This window comes from Penicillium taxi (assembly GCF_028828555.1).
Source record: "Penicillium taxi strain IBT 34144 chromosome Unknown utg000003l_segment0_segment0, whole genome shotgun sequence".
NCBI lineage: Eukaryota > Fungi > Ascomycota > Eurotiomycetes > Eurotiales > Aspergillaceae > Penicillium > Penicillium taxi.
The window spans coordinates 1,827,802-1,846,704 of NW_026643205.1; the positions used below are offsets into that span (position 1 = coordinate 1,827,802).

Sequence of the window (18,903 nt, forward strand, 5' to 3'; positions counted from 1 at the left end):
GAAACCACTCTATAGAGGAGAGGGGAGTGTATGATTACTTATGATTTAGATGATATTTGTGAGGAGGTTTACAAGTTTTTATACCTTAAAATTAATGATAATAATTGAAATTTGGCGTTAGTTAATGGTTCCCTTTGACCCTCCGGCAAGAGATTTGATAGTTAATTGCTCAACCTTAGAAGCGCAAGTTGTAGGAACCATTCTCACACATTAGTAGTCTGATCCCACAAGCTCTTAACTGTTACATTATGCACCCACTGTCCATTTGTCTCATCCAACTGCAACACGAAGCCCACTATGCGTTTATCTCCCGGAAGAAGAGTGAACGCGTTCTCTTCAAAGTAGCCCACAACACCAGCAGGATAATCCAACCAGGTGTAAAGCGAGACCCCACTCTTGGCTTCGACGATGAAAGTCTTGGATGATTCATCATATGAAAGCTCAAGCTTTGGATCGACCAAGGACAGGTTTTTCGGAAATACGGGAGTGAATTTGTTTTCGTGAGTGAACTTTGACACAGCCCTATCGACGTTGTTCGGGAGGTGGCCCTGTGCATCGACAGACATGAGGAGAATAGCATTCGTCTGGTTCGAAAGAGAGAGCTTGGATATGTTCGTGTCGAGTATCTTGGTTGTGTTGAGAGCACCCACAGTGAATTCGATGGTCTCTGGAGTGACCACGACCGCATTCCCTGAAATAGGCGTTCCAGAAAGATCAACCCATTTGAGGTGCACAGAACCATGGACACTCTCCCAGAGATCAGATGTGACGTAGATTGAGAGGTCACCTGTCGAGTAGTTCCAGTATGGAGCGATTATGACGGGTTTGTAGATGTCACGGGCGACGTAGTGTAAAACTTTCCAGCGACCATCATACTCGATACCGGCCCAGGTGGGGGCTTGCCAGATATCCTCGAGCTGCCAATACAAGGAACCGAGCTGACGCTCTGGCAATCCACTTCCTCTTCGATAGAACTGGATCTCAGATTTGTACATATCAGCCTGGAATATTTGTGTCGCATGACACCACGCACTGAATTCTTCGACAGAATCTTCCTTATGCGGAACGGGATAGTAACGCTCCACTGCTTCTGTCATCTCAGCCATTCCCTTTGATGAGTTGCTGTAGTTTCGAGTACTCGTGCCACCAGGTGGGTAGTGGTGGTTTCGAAGCTGGACTGTACTGCTGTTGAAATGGAGATCTTGGGGGGCTACTGCCTGTTTCCAGCTCTGCAGGCTCGGCATGCTGTGGAAGCCAAACTCATTTGCAAAGCGACCGACAGGGTAGCTTGAGATATCGAAGGCAACATCGCTGGCGTAGTTGTAGTGGTCGGTATCTGAATAGTAAGAGCCGCTGGTTGTATTATCATAACGCTCTGCCATCGGGACTGGTGCAGAAAGGTCAACCCAGAGATAGCCGTTGTTTGTACTGCTTGGCATGTACGAAATGGAGTGCGAATTCTCGTAAACGAGTGGCAGAATCAGGCTGATGAACAGCTCTTCATATTGCCCTACATAGAAAGAATAGTTTTCAGGGTCCGCTGATTGCACGAGAGGAAGTTCCAAGCTTTCGATCTCGTTTCCACCCGCCCACAGGGCTAACGATGGGTGATGGTTGAGTCTTCTCACGTTGTAGATAACCTCTGCTGCAACGTTGTCTAGAAATTCCTGGTCGACTGGGTAGAGCGCGTCACTGAACTGGAACTCGCTCCATAAAAGGATGCCCTGCTCATCTGCAATATCGTAAATGAAGTCTGGGAGGTACGCGCCAGATGCCCAGACCCGAAGCATATTCTGATTACCAGCCACAACAGCGTCAAAGAGCCGTTTCATTTTCGCTTCGGTAACTCGGGGCCAGAAAGTATCCGGTGGTATGAAGTTTGAACCCTTCGCATAGAACTCCTGACCATTCACCTCGAAGTGCCAGTTCGCTCCAGGTGCAATGCCCTGGGCAATTTGCTCCTCCGTGATATTGGACCTATTCAGGAATATTGTGCGGAACCCAGTGCGCTTTTTTACGCTGGCTAGTATCTGCTTCTGGCCATTGTAGACAGTGATAGTCACTTCATATAAATTTTGTTTGCCCAGACCAGTTGGCCACCACAGATTTGCGGCATCAGCATCGACTAAGGTACTCCCAGTTATGCTTTGTCCTGCCGTAGAAACATTGTGAATTGTGGCTGATTTGAGTATACTTCCCGATGAAGCATCCTTGATCTCAATAGTCATGGAAGGATTGGTTGGTGGGAGCCCAATAAAGTCAATGCTTGCATTCACAACCCAGGGCTGACTTAGATCCGGGGCGATGTGATTTATCTGGCCCTTGCGAAAGATGTCGAGATCGGTGTTTGTGACGTAAACACTTTCATCTTGATCGAACTGCACGAGGAATGCGTCCTTCCATGGACCAGCTGGAGAAAAGGCCGGACCCCAGTCCCATCCAAAATCAGACTGTTCTTTGCGCATAAACCAGCGATTGGGGAACTCATACACTTGTTGTGGTCTAGAAGGCCAGGCTTCCGACAAAGTCAGACCATGATCTCTAAAAGCGATATTTGAAACATACTTTGTGAGTTTGGATCTTGTGCAATTTGGTTGACAATATTAGGAGCACTGCCAAAGTTGAGATCTAGAGTAGGGGCGACCTTGCAGCTGCTTAGAGCATCGGTTACATCAAATGTGTACTGACGAAACTGATTGTCAGTTGTGCCGATGAATTGACCACAAAGCTCAATGGTGGTGAAAGTATCAAGTCCATTGAAGACGAGCCAAGATGATTGTGGATTAGGGGACCTGATATAATTAGCTCACACCCCCGCGAAATTGCTTTAACTGGACACTTACAGCTTGTCTAGAGGTCTGCTTGTGTAGGTCCAGTTATTATAAGGGATCCAGCGCAAATCGAATTCATTAAGACCAAAGTATCTATTAATAGGTGTCAGTTTACCGTTGAGGTGTTTTTTTGAGTTGTTTCCAATACTAACGGATCATCTGTACATGTTAGAACAAGAAAATACCCCAAGAGTGGAAATTCATACCAATCACTTTTGCTGCGTATAGGTCAAGGTGGACCTGAGAAGGTAGACGGCCTGGAACTGAAATATTCAAGGCCTCACTACTAACAGTCCAGCCATCACCGCTGAGATCGACTACATGCTGGCCAAGCACAGATTGAGCAGTCGATGGTAGCACAGTGAGTACAAATTTCTTCCAAGAATGCATGGTGACACTTGTCGCAGCCCAAAAGTTCACCGTATTTTGGCTTAACCAGTTGGCTTGTGGTGTCAGATTTGTGCAGGGCATTCTCGCCAATTTATCCAGATTCCTCATGGACGGAAGATGACCAGCATCAAATCAAGTGCCAAGGGATCAACCAGGGTCCAGGGCCGCGGCTAGTCTGTGATTCTGTACCCACAAGTGGGAACAGTGTCGTGCCACTGTGTTGTGCAGTCGAAGTACCCCATTCGGTGTCTATGGGTATGGTATGGTGGATGGCACGGCTTTCAAGGCGGGGGATAGAAACGGTGACAATTCTGGATGCCCTATTCCCATTTTTTCCAATTAGCAAATTTCCAGATCTGGGCTCATTGGCGGGAAAAGTTGATGATCTGCATTGTTTGTGGAGTCCGTGAGGGGAGAGATTTTCCGGAAGGGTTGCATTACGGAGTAGAAGTACGGAGTTATTCATAAAAGCTTTATTTGATCTGACTGAAGTCTGACTGCAGCCCAATCCCGCTGGTTTCCAGCCAGATTTCTTAAGGTAAACAATACAAGTTTCAAGTGTTTGTCGTAATCAATACCGTGATAAAACTCCTGATGACAATACTGGTTGTTTAGAGATGCCGACCGTAATTGAACCCTGGATTGTGGCGCACTAGCTAGTCCAGCTTTTCCGGACAACTCCAAGTACTCCGTCTCATTTGGCCGAAATCTAATGTCCGGCAGCGGCCGGAGGAGCAGCGGCGATCAAGTTCTGTCGCATCTGCTGCACATCGGCAGCACTAAACTCGAGGATTCTGGTGAGAAAGTTATCGATACTGCCATAAATCGTCTGGAACGTGGTCAAGAAGGCCGCCATGACGTGCATTTGAGCTCCTCTCATCTCAATACAACCCATTTGATGGAGACTCAAATCATCTCCATTGCACTTCCCCCATCTGCGCAACAAACGTTCTCGCGCTGGCTCGAGTGTCGCGCGTGTGATAACGTAGTCGTCTATTATTTCGTTAGCGGGCGATCCAGCAAGAAGGAGGATCAGTGCTGCCAAGACTCCAGTGCGGTCTTTTCCAACTGAATATGAGAAGGCATGAGTTAGCAATAATACAATAATCCTGCAGACGGGAATTTACTCACGCGAGCAGTGAAAAACGAAGGGGTCATCAGGTCGATCCTTAATGTGAGTGAACACCAGTCGAAAAATTGGACTCAATGCCTTGGTGATATCGATATACAACCTGCAGAAGGCCGCCAATCTTGTCTCCTCGTGGTTTCGGTCGAAATCTTCCGTCTTCAATGATGCTAACGTGGTTGCATACGGCAACGAGATGGTGGAGATTCCATTAGCAAATACCGGGCTGGGGATCTGACCTATTTCTCCTTCGTCACGAAGATCGAAGATAGTGGTTACTCCCAAGTCATTGGCCATTGTGCTCTTTCCTAATTCTGAGATTCCGTTCAGACGCGCAGAACGGTACACGTACCCCTTACGAAACCCACTCTGAAGAGTAAAGTTGCGAAAATTGTTGACACCCTGAATGGATTCGAACGGAGGATTCTTCAGAATCACATCCACGATCCATGGTGGAATCGAGGTACTGAGATCAGTTTTCAGCATAAAGCGAAGTGGTCCGTCCATGATGGAAAACCCTTTGAGGGATGCTAGGGTGTGATGATGTAGTTTTAATAGAAGAGTAAAGATGTATTGTAACCCAAAATGTTGAAGGTGGAAGGTGGAAGTGGAAGGTGTTGAAGAACTGGGTTTTTGTTTACTACCTGATATGTCTCCACTTCCCACGCTAACCTTATACGTCCATTTCTTCTATTAAGTAGTATATCATCTTATGCTGGAATTGCAGGTGGCCCTTATATTATACATAGTCGCTACTACATGAAGCCTGCAAGCTCAATTCCATCCTTCATCACACAAATTTTTCCGTTCCCCTTACACTCTCACCAGACGCACTGACGACCTAAGGTCAACGGCTTTGGGTTATAGTCATTGGGGACTGATCCCATGTCATCTTCGGACACATTTCAGCGGTCCAGAACAGTTTAGTCACGTCAAGCTTATTGTCAATAGTAATATTTATAATTGTCAGGCCTCGGGAATTTCTGACATACAGGCAGCATTACTTACTACCTCCCGAAAGTGGGGGTAGAAGGCAACTGGGTCCGTGCAGCTTGAGGAAAACCTGCAGGGAACTTCTGTTATCGTGAAAGAAGAGAAGACAGTAAGAATCCTAGCCGGACAATACTGGGAGAAGAAAAATGACTGGAGAACTTGACTAGGTAAAGAAAGGAAAGAAAATTCCGGGATCAGGAACTAATAGTACTGCGATTGGAGGCGGTCAGGGCAGAAGGCAGTTTAACTATGATTTTATGGATACGATTGCCTATTCCCGAGATCTAAGCTGACTATTGAAGCGCTGGAGGTTGTTTCATCATTCTACTGAGAAATTCAGTCTTATTGCGTACCTGGGTACCTTGGCCTGTGGTGTCAAGTGACCTTCGTAGCGAAGCCAAGTATAACCTCGTATTATCCAAGAGTGGGATGATAAGCATCCACTCTTACCTCGCTTTTCTGTTAATAAAACAGATGGAAATAATTGATATTCTATCAATGACGTAGAAACAAAATTGAAAATGTCTCTACCAGAGTCACGAACTCCAAAGCGAAGGAAAACCAGTCATGGGGAAAACCCCCCAGAGAAAACCAGCAAAGCACGCTCTTGTGAAGCCTGTAGGCGCCTGAAAACTCGATGTGAGGCAAATCTCAGCTTCAATAATTGCCATCGATGTGAAATCCTTGGGTAAGAATATGACAAAAGGTCTGAAATTAAGCTCATACTGATCATTTGAAAGTATCAAGTGCTCCTTGCTATTGAGTCGCAATGAGCATCGAAAGTCGGTGAAAGACGATGAAAATCATCGGTGTGACTGTCATCCACGGTATGTTTAGATTTGGATTCCAATCTCCCTTTCCTAGGTACTGATCCATATACACGAAGACTTCGCGCAGTTGAAACCTCTCTTACCCAGATCCAAGCCTCTCTTTTCTCCACCACTGATGTCAAACACAGCCGGCCTGAGGTAGAAAAATAACACTTTTGAATTATTTGGATCACAATGTTGCTAAAATATTATATAGGTCGCACAATCAGTCGCAGAACGAACCGCTCGCGATGCGCCAATGAGCCTTATACAAGAGATCCGGGAGAATATAACACTTCACCGACAGCCACTGCAAATTCAGGATATTTCAGAAGATATTATTCATAATGGGATTATCTCAGAGGAGACTGCTCTTATACTTCTCAAAGGGTACGATCCATTACGCAAGAAACTGCTGGCTATTTGAGCTCACCTTACTCTTGTGTTTAGATTTATCCAAATATCTAGTCGCTGGCTATTTATGAACACAGCACTCAATGAATTACGCTCCAAATCCTCACTCCTTTTCGGAACTTGTATCCTTGCTGGTATCCACATCACTCCATCACTACATGGCTCTCAAATGCATCAAGATATTTATCGTCATATGCACGTACTCCTAGGTCAGGCCCAGCTAGCTTCAGCTGCGTCGCTAGACACAATCCAATCAATGTTGATTTTCTCCATGTGGGATCTTAGACCTGCGCGTGACTATGACCATGGTAGTTCCTGGCTACTAAGTGGTATGGCAGCTATGAAGATGGTCATCACTACCCCTTTTGAACAACTACTACAGACAAGTGGGATCGAGGAAGAAGGTCGGGCCCGAGAAATTATGCGCACTTGGAACCTGATTTGCCTTTGTCAACTGCAGTACGTCTATTCTTATATGGTCTCATTCCTGTAATGACCTAATAACCAGCAGATTCTCTGTCGGCTCCGGTCGCCCTCCTGTGATAGCCAGTCAGTACTTTGATCAATGCGCCAAAGTGATCGAATTCCCATCATATAACCACCGCGATGAGCTTGTACTATCTGGTGTAAACTTATATCGCGTTCTTTGGGAGCTGACTAGCTCCAATGTGATTCAAAAAGAGAGTCCAGTCTGGCCAGAGATGCAGAAATTGCGGAAATCACAGGAGCATATCTATAGTACGTCAATTTTTCTATACAAATATGAAAGCCACTAATCGCTCCCGTTTTCAGATCTGGATTCATCCGAACCATTGAGGTTTGCCTACTCATGTGCCTATCTTATTCTTGCTCGCCGTACACTCCAACACATGAACGACCCAGTCGGCAAAACATCATCTGAGTTCGATAATGCACTCCCATTTGCTAAATTTGCCGTTCATCATGCACACCAAGTCCTACGACTCTTCTTAAGCATGTCAGAGATGACCACTTACATTCACCCTGCTTATGAAAACCTCCTCTGCTCCTTCGCCATGGTAACATTGGCTGAGTTCTCACCACACGTGACTGAAGTTAGTGAGACTCTCACCCTCATGGAGCGGGTTATCTCGCATATTCAGCGTGGAGGAAAAGCGGAGCCGGTGAGCCGATGGTCCTTGAATAAGATCAGACAGCATGCTAGTGGATGCTGCGAAGCGGATTTGTTTGTAACCAGGACCGAGGGCGCAGAGGAACTAGATCCATCAATGACTAGTCATGCACCCAAGTCATCTTGGCTGGACAACGACTGGGGTCTTGAACTAGATTTTCCCTCATTGGAAGAGATGTTCTTCGGGAACGTGACCTAGTCAAGGTTTTATAGAATTCTCATAATTCATTGAAGATTTTACCATTGCTATTTCGAACTCCATACAGCAGTAGCCTCAATTCCTTTGTCTGATACCCACATAACATTCCTTCGGCTTCTTCGAAAACCCCTCATGTGATTCCATTTTTGACTGGTGCAAAACGAATTCATACCGATGGAACAGCGTCCCAAGAATCAGTTGTAATTCCATAATCGCGACATTCTGCCCAACACATGCGCGCGGTCCATATGAGAAAGGATTGAAGCAAATCTTCTGCCGTGGTGTCAAATTCAACCAGCGGTCAGGCTTGAAATCTTCTACGTCTTTACCCCAGATCTCTTCCATATGGTGAATCGTGTATGATGGAACCGAAAGCACAGTTCCAGGCGGGAAGTAGTATCCGTCAAATTCAACACCTGGTCCATCATTTGCCACGAGTCTCGGAAGACCGATCGCAGACGTGGAATGCAGCCGCATCCCCTCATCGATACAACGACGCAGGAAAGGTAGATCTCGAACTTGAAAGTAAGACGCAATATCCTCATCCCGACCAATTGCCCTGTCCAGCTCCTCTTGTAGCCGGGGTATGATTGTATTCGGAGCACTGCGCTCTCCGTGTAGAATCCAGTAAAAGATACCACAGGCTGTGTTAGAAATTGTATCAGAACCGGCTATCAACTGGGTCAGGGCCTCTGCGATAAGTTCCTCCCGTCCCATGGGCTGTCCGTTCGCATCCTTGGCTTGCAATAATCGGGAAAGAATATCGTTACGAGAATCGACCATTCCTTTCTCTGCTGCATCTAATCTTGAAGACACCGCCACCACTGCTATTCCGGTCAGGCTCTCCACAGCCGCAACACCCTTACTGAAGAATGGATCAGGGAGATATCGAGCGTAGGGACGCAATGCTGGCAGCCAGCCCAGAGTGGAGGATATTTCGCCTCTCCGATTCAAGACATCGACAGCTGGAGCAACTATAATAGGACCCCCAGGTACAAGCTGGGCCTCAGTCTCATCTCTTCCTTTGTTAACCATCCCAAACGGAGAGCCAAATGCAAGGTCGCCGATGATATCGAAGGCCAAATAGCTAAACCAGGGCATAGCATTATATCGAGAAAAGCCTCCATTTTTCGCTGTTGGCGGCTCAGAAGTCGCAATCCGATCTAATTGGACAACCCATCGCTGGAGATTGGCTGCCATATGCGGCTCAAACTCGGCAACTGATCTGGGCGAGAAAGCATGCGAAATGATTTTACGCTTGCGGGTGTGTTCTGCTCGGTCGCGCACGTTAAACATCCCATAAGTTCGTGCCACGAAAGCTTCGTAGTAATAGCTATTGAGACTGTTAGCACGCCTGCGGCGGAACCTGTGCAAATGGGGAGCATACTCTTTAAGAAATCCATTTCCATGGCCATATACAACATTCAATCCCTTCTCATCTGCAATTGAGACGTGGTTGAATCCTATACGAACGACTTTTCCATACTTGCGATGTGCTTTATCGATTAAATCAAACTTCTTGCCTCGTCTGGCGCCTAGGCCGATCCATATATTACTGAATTTAGCGATAAAAGGCCCGGGCACTCGATGCAAAGGATGATAGTTTGTGAAATAAGGAACTGTGTAATAAATTATGAACCATATAGGGGCAACCAAAGCCACCCATGGCGAAAAAAGGAATGATATGAGAGCCATTGCAAGTGAAAACTCCGAGTAGTCCTTGCAGGATGAAATGGTTCAGAAATTAGAACTCTTCCCAATGCTTCTCTGTGTTGCTTTAAATATCATTCCCTTGTAGTACCCGATAAATGCTTGCTGCACGGCTGTTTTCCTCCGCCGGGATGGCAAGTAACACCGTCGGAGAGATACGCATCTCCGGTGGGGATTTGCTATCGTTGCTGCTGTGAGTAGCCTGTTTTAAAATTGGCACGTACTTTTGATTGGATTAAATAACAGTGTAGATTGATATACTCAGATTAGCCCCGATAGACATTGTTCTTTAAATCAAATAGTACCTCTGAAGTGGTATCCATCAATTGAGCAATTATTGAACATGGCCAATACCTGTTTAAAAAAAAAAAAAAAAAAAAAAAAAAAAGGAAAAAAAGGAAAAAAACATAAAAACCTATAACAAAAAACATAGCCAAAAGAGATATCACCAAAATGAAGATAAGGCAATCCGGATGAGAACTGGACAAAATGTCCTCGAAACCCCTTCTAGCATACGCACGATATTTTTACGCTTCATTTCAAGGGCGGCATGGAGAGGACTTTTGTTGTCATCCGCACCTTTATTCGCAAGAGGTAGAACGATATATTCAAGCCCTTGACTCCTCAAGTAGCAGCGTTAGAGGTCGGCACTGTTCTACGGATAAATTTTCTCTATCCCTGCAACTTCTGCTAAGTATAGCTATCTGGGGAACTGTCAAAGGACCGATTCCAAGTTTAGTTTAGTGCATTATTAGTCAGCTCCCGTACGCTCTTTACTGCAGTAAATTTTACTGCTACACACACACATACATATTTGACTACTCTGTTCCTATTTGCTCGCACGAATCCACTATTCAGTTCTCATTTGACAGGAAATGAATAGCAAGATAATGCAAACAACACAAACAGCGCATTAGCCTGACACCCCGATAACATCAGAAGTTGATCAAATAGTGCCACAGAACTGTCAATAGCACCAAAAAGGGAGTTGAAGTGCCCAAAAAGTATAGAAAAACTACAAAGATTAAGCTGTTGGGGCTAAAATCTTCAAGCTTCTCCATCTCATCGGCCATCTTAAACAAGCGCGCTACATAAGATAGCTATAATACACTAGTTCCCGTCAATTTGCTAACCTTGGAATATTGTAGGATAAATAAGAGAAACAGTAATAGGATCTGTTCCCCTTACAACTTTTTAGAGTGAGCCATTTGTTTTTCCTTTAAGGAGACCATAGCGCTAATAAATGTGAGATATATTGCTTCATGAGACCTCGATCTGCCTCTACTTCTCTCTTTACCTTAAGTACAATACTTTTATAGTTGATAGACATATACACGATTCATTTGTTTCTATATAAGTACTAAATAAATACCTTTTAGTATCTCGTTGTAAACAGTATTCCATGACCTACTTTGTCGTTCTTCCTCCAAAATCGTCATGATAAGATAAAGATAAGATAAGATCGGCCTAAATGCGTTAGTCTAAAACACCCTTCTCCACTTGTTATCTGGGCAAAGGGACCAATCAACCCCACAAGTTATTAATTCCACTGCTCTTTCAATTATGGAATGAACGGAAGAAGAAGTAGCGATCGCAGCGACACGGTCTACTACAGAGCACACGAAGGTATCTCGAGAGCCTAGACCTAGCACAAGCACTCGGAGACAGCTCTAAAGCTATAGAAAGTAATCAGTCTCTACTGTCTTCAAACTCATGTCCTACTCCATGGACAGCCAGAGCATAGAAGAAGTGCCCAGCACCTCCGGGTCATGGTTTTTAATTTCATACATTAGTACAAATGCGATCAATTTTTACATTATAAACAATATAGTTGGCATCAGATTACTAGTTACTGGTTTGTTTTAACCAGTGAGCATATCTCACGAGTGAATACACGATGCATTCTTTCTATCCATCATATGCAGTCCTCGTGGTGCCAGTCAGTGCACTCAGTAGGGAGCGTGATTTATTTTTGAGCTTGATCATCCATTTCACCCACTGTCATCCAGGCCTTAGCTATCTACCATGCAATTGCCTTACTCATCTCCAATAATGCGACACTAAGCCATGCATATCACTCTGTATTTGTGTTTACTCCGCGCCTCCGGATTTATCAATCAGTAGATGCTACAGTTATAGCCCTCTGATTGGTCAATATCAATTACTTTTGTAATAATAGTGGGTCTATGCTTCCATTTCGACTTGAGCTCTGAAAGCGGTGTGGAAAGCGCTGATTACATCACTTTGGTTTTATCGATATTACACGCTATTCTCAAAGAAAAGTTTCGATTGAATAAAATCAGTTTGAATTGTGTAAACGTAGTTCACATTCATGCTCCGTATCTTGATCTACATTTACTAAAACCTCTGGTGGGGTAACGGAATGGTCGGGATAACGGAACGGTCGGGAGTTATGTATGTTATCTTATTCTAGTCGGGGTCTTCATCAGGAATTTATGATTTAGCTAGTCATAGCTATTATACTATAGTGGGGTTGTTGGGGTTGTAGGTCTTTGGGGCATTCTGCACGCTCCCGCAATACGGGATTTGCTGTTGTCCCACCCAATCTCGAGCACCCTTGAATGCCGTATGGCGTGATTTCTTATCGAAGGAATCCCCAGTGTCTTCCAAACTTCCTCTCTCTTTGTGTCTAGAAGGAGGGATCTACGGGGTTCAAAATGTCATCGAGAACTGTGCTACCCACAGTTTTATCTTTCGATACGGCATCTTGAGATCTCTATTATTTGTTCCGGCGTTTGAGCATACAGAAAATTTAACTAAAGGATATAGGGAACCTCTGAATCTTTCAAAGATATTTGGAGGGCTTTAGGTCTCCGAAGATTTCACCAGTATCTTATTCCACAGAGCTTCTATCTATCTACCTTGCTTTTGTCACTACAAAGTAGAATAACATTCGCCCACCTGGTCATTGCGTCGTTCAACATGAAGCAAAGCCCGAATCTACTAAGTACAACTTCTGTCCAAGCTTTCGGAAATCAAAGTTTGGCAAGATCATACGAGTATTTGAAACTATGTAATGGTTAATATTAGAAGCATTCGCCGAGTTTCCCGGATCTGACACTTCCGAGTCGGTGATGCTAATGCCCCATACATTCAGAAGTCTGTCAAGCGGGATATGCTATTATGACATACATACAAACAAGATATGAATCTAAGGATATAAAAGCATACCGACTCCTAGCTATGAATATTCTATTTCATTCTCAATCAGACTTCCTTTAATCACTCCAACAAATCCTAAACAACATCTTCAGCATGGCTCCCGTTCTCAAGAAGTATAAGGCTGCAGCAGTCAATGCTGAACCTGGCTGGTTCGATCTCGAGGAATCTGTTCGCCGAACAATTCATTGGATCGATGAAGCAGGAAAGGCAGGCTGCAAGCTCATTGCCTTCCCCGAGCTTTGTTAGTTCTTCTTCTCGCACCAATCAATCTTATAACTAACCAATTAGGGATCCCCGGTTACCCTTACTGGGCCTGGAAGGTCAACTACCAGGAGAGCTTGCCACTTCTTAAGAAGTACCGCGAGAACAGTCTTCCTTCCGACTCTGAGGAGATGCGTCGTATCCGCGAAGCTGCCCGAAGCAACAAGATCTATGTGTCTCTTGGATACTCCGAGTTGGACCTTGCTAGTCTGTACACCACACAGATTATGATCAACCCAGCTGGACAGGTCATCAACCATCGCCGTAAGATCAAGGCTACTCATGTTGAGCGCCTAGTCTTTGGCGATGGCACCGGTGATACCACCAAGTCAGTGATGGATACTGAGATTGGCCGTGTTGGTCACTTGAACTGCTGGGAGAACATGAACCCTTTCCTGAAGGCCTATGCTGCCTCTCTTGGTGAGCAAGTCCACGTTGCCGCTTGGCCCTTGTATCCTGGAAAGGAGACCCTTAAGTACCCAGACCCCTACACCAATGTGGCTGAGGCCAACGCGGATGTAAGCATATTCTTTCTTCTTGAGATATAAAGACTTGACCTGATCACTGACAAGACGGCTCAGCTTGTTACACCTGCCTATGCTATTGAGACTGGTTCCTTCACACTTGCACCTTGGCAGACAATCACCGCCGAGGGTATTAAGCTGAATACTCCCCCTGGAAAGGAGCTGGAGGACCCTAACATCTACAACGGACACGGTCGTATCTTTGGTCCTGATGGACAGAACCTAGTTCCCCACCCCGATAAGGACTTCCAGGGTCTACTCTTCGTCGATGTAGGCAAAAAACATTATGAATCTCATCTAGCAAATGCTAACAAATTATCACAGATTGACCTTGATGAGACCCATCTGACTAAGTCTCTGGCTGACTTTGTAAGTTTCGAATATGATACCGACTATAATTCAGTACTAACTTCATACAGGGAGGTCACTATATGCGCCCCGACCTGATTCGCCTTCTGGTTGATGCTGATCGTAAGGACCTGGTGGTTCAAGAGGACAAACTCAACGGCGGTGTTATCTACACCAAGACCGTTGACCGGGTCGGTCTTTCCACCCCCTTGGATGCGCCCACTACCGAATCTGAGTAATTGAGTGACGGCCCTCAACTCTGAATGTACTATAGCCATCTAATTTCAGAAGGCAATTCTACCTATACCGTTTTTTCTATGCCAATCCTTGGTTTTCTTCTTTCGTATTAGTGCTCGCCTCCTCGCTGCTTTTGCTCGCTTAGTAGGACTGGGCACGTGTCTGAACATTATAAGTTCACTGATTAGATAGTTATGTCTTCGCCTGATGTTGTCCTTCTTTCATTTAATCTCACCTAACTCTCACCTTCGTCTTACTGTAACCTCGCATCCCACTTACTTCATTCATCTATTTTCTTGTCACAAAAGCAAACTCAGGGCATCAGCTTCAAGCTCAAATGTTTTTACCTTCGGTGTTCACCGAAAGCAACAGCGCTATTGATATCACCATGCTAAACGACACTGGTAGTGACTCCCTGAGCATATATACAGACGAACGGATGTGGTTCGCCGCGACTGCTCCTCAATATTACCAACAAGAAGAGGTTATGAACCTCTTCAATTTTGCAGATGGAAGTTGTTAGTGGCTTACCATGTATCCTATAGAGCTACGTATGCGTGATGCCGCAGGCAGCCCGTGAGGTCCCTGGTTCCTTGGGTATGCAGTGGAATGGCTTGTGCGGCCTTTAGGGATAAATCGCTTATCCGGGCGTAATATGAGACGGCAACTCTGGATAGGAGAGGCCCCTGTCGATGGTTCCGTATTGATTGTGTGTAACAACGTGAAATGCAACAAATGAGACTATAGATTGGGAACCGCCAGAAGGCTGAGAATGGAAATGGACTCACTATACAAGTTGGTTTGACTAGCGGTCAGGAATTAGCTGAGTCGGTGAGCCGATCAAGGATCGGCCTCGAGATGGTCGCAAATACCGATCTCCAAAGACACCGCCTATCACTGAGGGAACAGGGATTCCCCTGGTGGGTTAGTTAGAGAGCCGCCACTCCCTAGTGTACTTAATTCCCTGAGGTCTTTGGACTCTCGAAGGACTTAAGAGTTATTCTTGTTCCCAGTGGGATTGAGCCCTATGGATACCACACACACTCGTCTTCTGGTAGCCTTCTCACACTTGTTCATCTCTTATTTACGGTAGCCCAACCGTATTGGACTCTATCCCTTACAGTTTTATATATCTTGACACTGTCGTAAGACTTTCATTACCTTTACTATACCATTTCTAGTCTCTTGCAGCTCTTCTTGTATCACTAGATTCTGACCATTCTTTAGCTCTTCTTGTCTTTAAATCGTTGTGGTAAAAGAACTATTTACCATATCTGAGATCTATATTATAGAAAGACTAATTATCGACAGACTACGTCTGAAGGACAGTACCATGCGTTCCACAAGTTCAGCCTGAAGGGAGTTTTACTCGACCAAGTCAATATGAATATGTAGTGGAATAGGTGTCCATTCAAGTCTAGCTATCAGAGGGTAAATATACCCTTCCAGAGTGGAGCCCTCGTGACCTGCTTACTCAAGCTCGTACGAGAACTCCAAGTTCCAACGCCAGACCAATGTAATATTGTAATTACGTACATATGTTCCGACACTTTGGTTATCATTTTTCCGCTACTAGTTCCGCTATTGGCTGGCTCCACGGGCTCCGAGGGTCTACTCGCTTTCTAATCGTGCATGTCTCTTGGTCCGGACCGTGGTCGTTGGTTGAAGGTTTCCGGGCTCGGGAGCTCCCGTGGGTGGATCCTTCGACCGGTATTGCCCGGTATTTATAGTACGTCCCGAAATTGATGCTACCACCTTTACTCTTTCGAATCCTTTTACTAAAACGTACTAGTCACGAGGAAAGCGCTTGTAGCTTTCGTAAGACGCTACGTTTTGGCTGCGTGCGAAAAGAAGTAGCCACTAAATCTAAGGCCGCATCAGGCTGTGACTATTGACCCCTGCAACGCGCGGATAAGACCCACTTGTTGTGTGCGGGAATGTAATGTGGCATCGGGCCAAGAGGAGAGAGAGCATGGCGAAGTGAGGGGAGCGTGAGGAAGTGTAACAGGTCAAGCCTGATAGAATGCCTAGTATGAAAGTAGGCCGATAAGCAAAACAAGGCTGAATTTGTGCCAGGGCATGGAATAAGAAGACAAAATCCAATAATCCAGACCGATCGTGCTGATTAAATTGCTCCCGTATCGCAGTGTAAGCACAGAAGCATTTTGGCCCAGCTTCCCGATCGTGCCCCCCGATACGCCGCTCCGATGCTCCGCGCTATAGCGCTTCTGTGCGCGAGCTGGCAGCAGCCACCACGGCGCAAGGCTACGCTAATTATGTTTTACAGTTTGGGCATCCTGGCCTCTGCTAATAGGGAAAAATGGAAATAACGGCCAATATTTGTTGTTTTGGGTTAGGGCAGATTGTCTGGCGGATCCGAAAATGGAGATACGGGGTCGGAGAACGACGTAACAACCACATCCAACTGAGTCAAGAGTGAGGGGATGTAAAAGTTAAATGATGTACCATGGTGCATCGCCCTAATTAAATGTTCTGTACCTGCGTGATACCATAGCCATACCCTTCTTTGTTGTCCATTCAAACAGCGAAACAAGCACGTAGCCGCGCAACATCAACGACATTTTGGCTATGGTAGTATCCAACGAAACCGACTCCAAGATCAAAGCTGGCTTCAACGACACCGACCTCAGCAAGCTCAAAGACCCCAACGTGGTTGATTGGGATGGCCCCGATGACCCTGCTAACCCGCTCAACTGGCCCGCGTCTCGCAAGAACATTCATGTGGCTATTATCAGTATTTCCACCTTGACAGCGTATGTACTCTCTAAAATGGCGATGGCGCTTGATGAGAAACGTAAGCTGATAGACGTATAGAAACCTCGCCGCGGCAATGTTTGCGGCGGGGGCAAAGGAACTGGCAGACGAATTTAGCATCACCGACAACACCCTCGAAACCATGACCGTTAGTCTCTACGTGCTTGGCTTTGCTATTGGCCCTCTCATCCTCGCCCCTCTGTCTGAACTCTACGGCCGCCTGGTTGTCTAAAACTTTTGCAACGTCGTCTACCTCACCTTTACCTTTGGATGCGCCTTCAGCACCGACACAGCAATGTTTCTCATTTTTCGATTCATCGCTGGCAGCGCCGCCTCTGGTCCGATGAGTATTGGTGGCGGTACCGTTGCCGACGTTACTCTGCAGGAAAACCGAGGCAAGGCCATGGCTCTTTTCACCATGGGTCCTATCCTCGGACCGGTAGATTGTCTTAATTAGCGTTTATTTTTCGCTTGCTTATACTTGAGATAGATCCTCGGACCCTTTATTGGGGGCTTCGTGTCTCGATACCTCGGCTGGTGCTGGACGTTTAGAATTATTCTCATCTTGGTATGTGCCCTTTATAATTCGTGACATAGAATCTCAGCTAATCCGATCCGGGAAAAGTCTGGTATAATTACTGCTGCCACGTTTGCCCTGATGCGTGAGACGAATGCTACAATCCTTTTAAGCAGAAAGTTGAAACAGCTGCAAAAGGAAACAGGTAACCCGGATCTTGTGGCCGCTCGCGCTTCCAACCTTACTACCAAGCAGATGCTGCTGCGCGCCATCGTTCGCCCCCTTAAGCTGCTCATCTTCTCGCCCATTGTTCTGCTCATCTCCCTCTACACGGGTCTCATGCTCGGTATTATCTTCATCCTTTTACCACGTTCCCCACCGTCCTCCACGGCGTCTACGGCTTCGACGAAGGTATTTCCGGTATCGCATACCTTGGTCTGGGCATTGGCATGTTTAGCGGACTCGTCCTCTTCTCCGTGCTTAGCGATAAGCTTCTCAGTCAGAAGCAGGGTGGTGCCGTTGCGGCACCTGAGCAGCGTCTCATTCTCATGAAGTGGTTTGGGCCCATCACTCCGTTTGGCTGCTTCATGTACGGCTGGAGCGCCTACTACCACAGACACTGGATTGTGCCCATTATTAGAACATCCATTATTGGTCTTGGCTGTCTCCTTGTCGTCATCCCTGGCCAGATTTGCCTTGTTGATTCGTTCGGAGCTGCGGCTGCAGCGTCGTCAATAGCAGCCAACTTGCTCGTTCGTTCGCCTTTTGGCGCCTTTCTCGACCTGACTGCCACGCCCCTATATAACAAGCTCGGTTTGGGATCGGGAAACAGCGTACTTGGCTTCATCACTCTGGCCCTTACATCTGTCCCGTGGCTTTTCTACCACTACCGAGGATATCTCCGAACCAAGTTTGCTGTTGATCTTTAGATGAGCGAAGAAAGGTGCCGAAAGTTTGTCAAGATATAATTTTTTATAGAGTTGAAATAATCTTTTATTTGTAATTATAATGGGCTTTTCTATACAGTTGAAAGCATCACTAGTTTGAAATTTTCAATAGGTTTTAGACTTATCGCGAATACATTAGGGAAGGTTGTTGCCCACAGACTCCAGAAGACGAACATCTGTTCGGTGGTAGTACCTGTGTATTTTGTCAGCAGATATAATGTTAGTAGTGGAGGGGAACCACCGACTTTTGAAGCAGCTTGTCAATATCTGCCTAAGTATCATATTTAGTAGAGGCTGGGATATGTGCATCGGAGCCGTTTAATACTTGAGGAACCATAAATGCGGCCTAGTCGAGCAGATGGTAGCAATGCCACACTGTCTCGGCCTTTTCTTGCGCGGTAATGGTGTTGACGACGCAAGTAGTAGAACCAGATTCGCTCGGAGTCCATGGCAGTGGTCAGATCTTCTGCCTTAAATTAATGCCTTGCT

At 45.8% G+C, this 18,903-nt stretch overlaps 9 protein-coding genes across 9 annotated transcripts; 6 read left to right on the top strand and 3 right to left on the bottom strand.

Moving 5' to 3' along the window:
* Positions 1-203: 203 nt before the first annotated feature.
* On the bottom strand, positions 204-3,221 carry N7495_004150 (uncharacterized protein; the record flags this gene model as incomplete). The annotated part of the gene is made up of 5 exons (XM_057206801.1): positions 204-2,515; positions 2,566-2,792; positions 2,844-2,924; positions 2,984-2,990; positions 3,038-3,221. The coding sequence occupies 5 exons, from the start codon at positions 3,219-3,221 to the stop codon at positions 204-206; spliced, it is 2,811 nt and encodes a 936-aa protein (XP_057064481.1).
* A 709-nt stretch (positions 3,222-3,930) lies between these two features.
* N7495_004151 (tyrosine-protein phosphatase) lies at positions 3,931-4,854 on the bottom strand (the record flags this gene model as incomplete). The annotated part of the gene is made up of 2 exons (XM_057206802.1): positions 3,931-4,289; positions 4,353-4,854. The coding sequence occupies 2 exons, from the start codon at positions 4,852-4,854 to the stop codon at positions 3,931-3,933; spliced, it is 861 nt and encodes a 286-aa protein (XP_057064482.1).
* A 1,282-nt stretch (positions 4,855-6,136) lies between these two features.
* On the top strand, positions 6,137-6,576 carry N7495_004152 (uncharacterized protein; the record flags this gene model as incomplete). Its single annotated transcript, XM_057206803.1, has 3 exons — positions 6,137-6,167; positions 6,205-6,308; positions 6,367-6,576. 3 exons carry the CDS (start codon positions 6,137-6,139, stop codon positions 6,574-6,576), a joined length of 345 nt encoding a protein of 114 aa, XP_057064483.1.
* Positions 6,577-6,630: 54 nt separating this feature from the next.
* Positions 6,631-7,912, top strand: N7495_004153 (fungal specific transcription factor domain-containing protein; the record flags this gene model as incomplete). Its single annotated transcript, XM_057206804.1, is given in 4 exon segments — positions 6,631-7,022; positions 7,075-7,231; positions 7,247-7,301; positions 7,356-7,912. 4 exon segments carry the CDS (start codon positions 6,631-6,633, stop codon positions 7,910-7,912), a joined length of 1,161 nt encoding a protein of 386 aa, XP_057064484.1.
* Positions 7,913-7,987: 75 nt separating this feature from the next.
* N7495_004154 (cytochrome P450) lies at positions 7,988-9,607 on the bottom strand (the record flags this gene model as incomplete). The annotated part of the gene is made up of 1 exon (XM_057206805.1): positions 7,988-9,607. One exon carries the CDS (start codon positions 9,605-9,607, stop codon positions 7,988-7,990), a length of 1,620 nt encoding a protein of 539 aa, XP_057064485.1.
* Positions 9,608-12,898: 3,291 nt separating this feature from the next.
* On the top strand, positions 12,899-14,177 carry N7495_004155 (carbon-nitrogen hydrolase family protein; the record flags this gene model as incomplete). Its single annotated transcript, XM_057206806.1, has 5 exons — positions 12,899-13,046; positions 13,094-13,584; positions 13,639-13,860; positions 13,915-13,959; positions 14,010-14,177. The coding sequence occupies 5 exons, from the start codon at positions 12,899-12,901 to the stop codon at positions 14,175-14,177; spliced, it is 1,074 nt and encodes a 357-aa protein (XP_057064486.1).
* Positions 14,178-14,512: 335 nt separating this feature from the next.
* On the top strand, positions 14,513-14,698 carry N7495_004156 (uncharacterized protein; the record flags this gene model as incomplete). Its single annotated transcript, XM_057206807.1, has 1 exon — positions 14,513-14,698. One exon carries the CDS (start codon positions 14,513-14,515, stop codon positions 14,696-14,698), a length of 186 nt encoding a protein of 61 aa, XP_057064487.1.
* Positions 14,699-16,764: 2,066 nt separating this feature from the next.
* On the top strand, positions 16,765-17,182 carry N7495_004157 (MFS transporter; the record flags this gene model as incomplete). Its single annotated transcript, XM_057206808.1, has 2 exons — positions 16,765-16,949; positions 17,011-17,182. The coding sequence occupies 2 exons, from the start codon at positions 16,765-16,767 to the stop codon at positions 17,180-17,182; spliced, it is 357 nt and encodes a 118-aa protein (XP_057064488.1).
* A 63-nt stretch (positions 17,183-17,245) lies between these two features.
* Positions 17,246-18,396, top strand: N7495_004158 (Major facilitator superfamily domain general substrate transporter; the record flags this gene model as incomplete). Its single annotated transcript, XM_057206809.1, has 4 exons — positions 17,246-17,389; positions 17,441-17,518; positions 17,576-17,813; positions 17,879-18,396. 4 exons carry the CDS (start codon positions 17,246-17,248, stop codon positions 18,394-18,396), a joined length of 978 nt encoding a protein of 325 aa, XP_057064489.1.
* Positions 18,397-18,903: the final 507 nt, after the last annotated feature.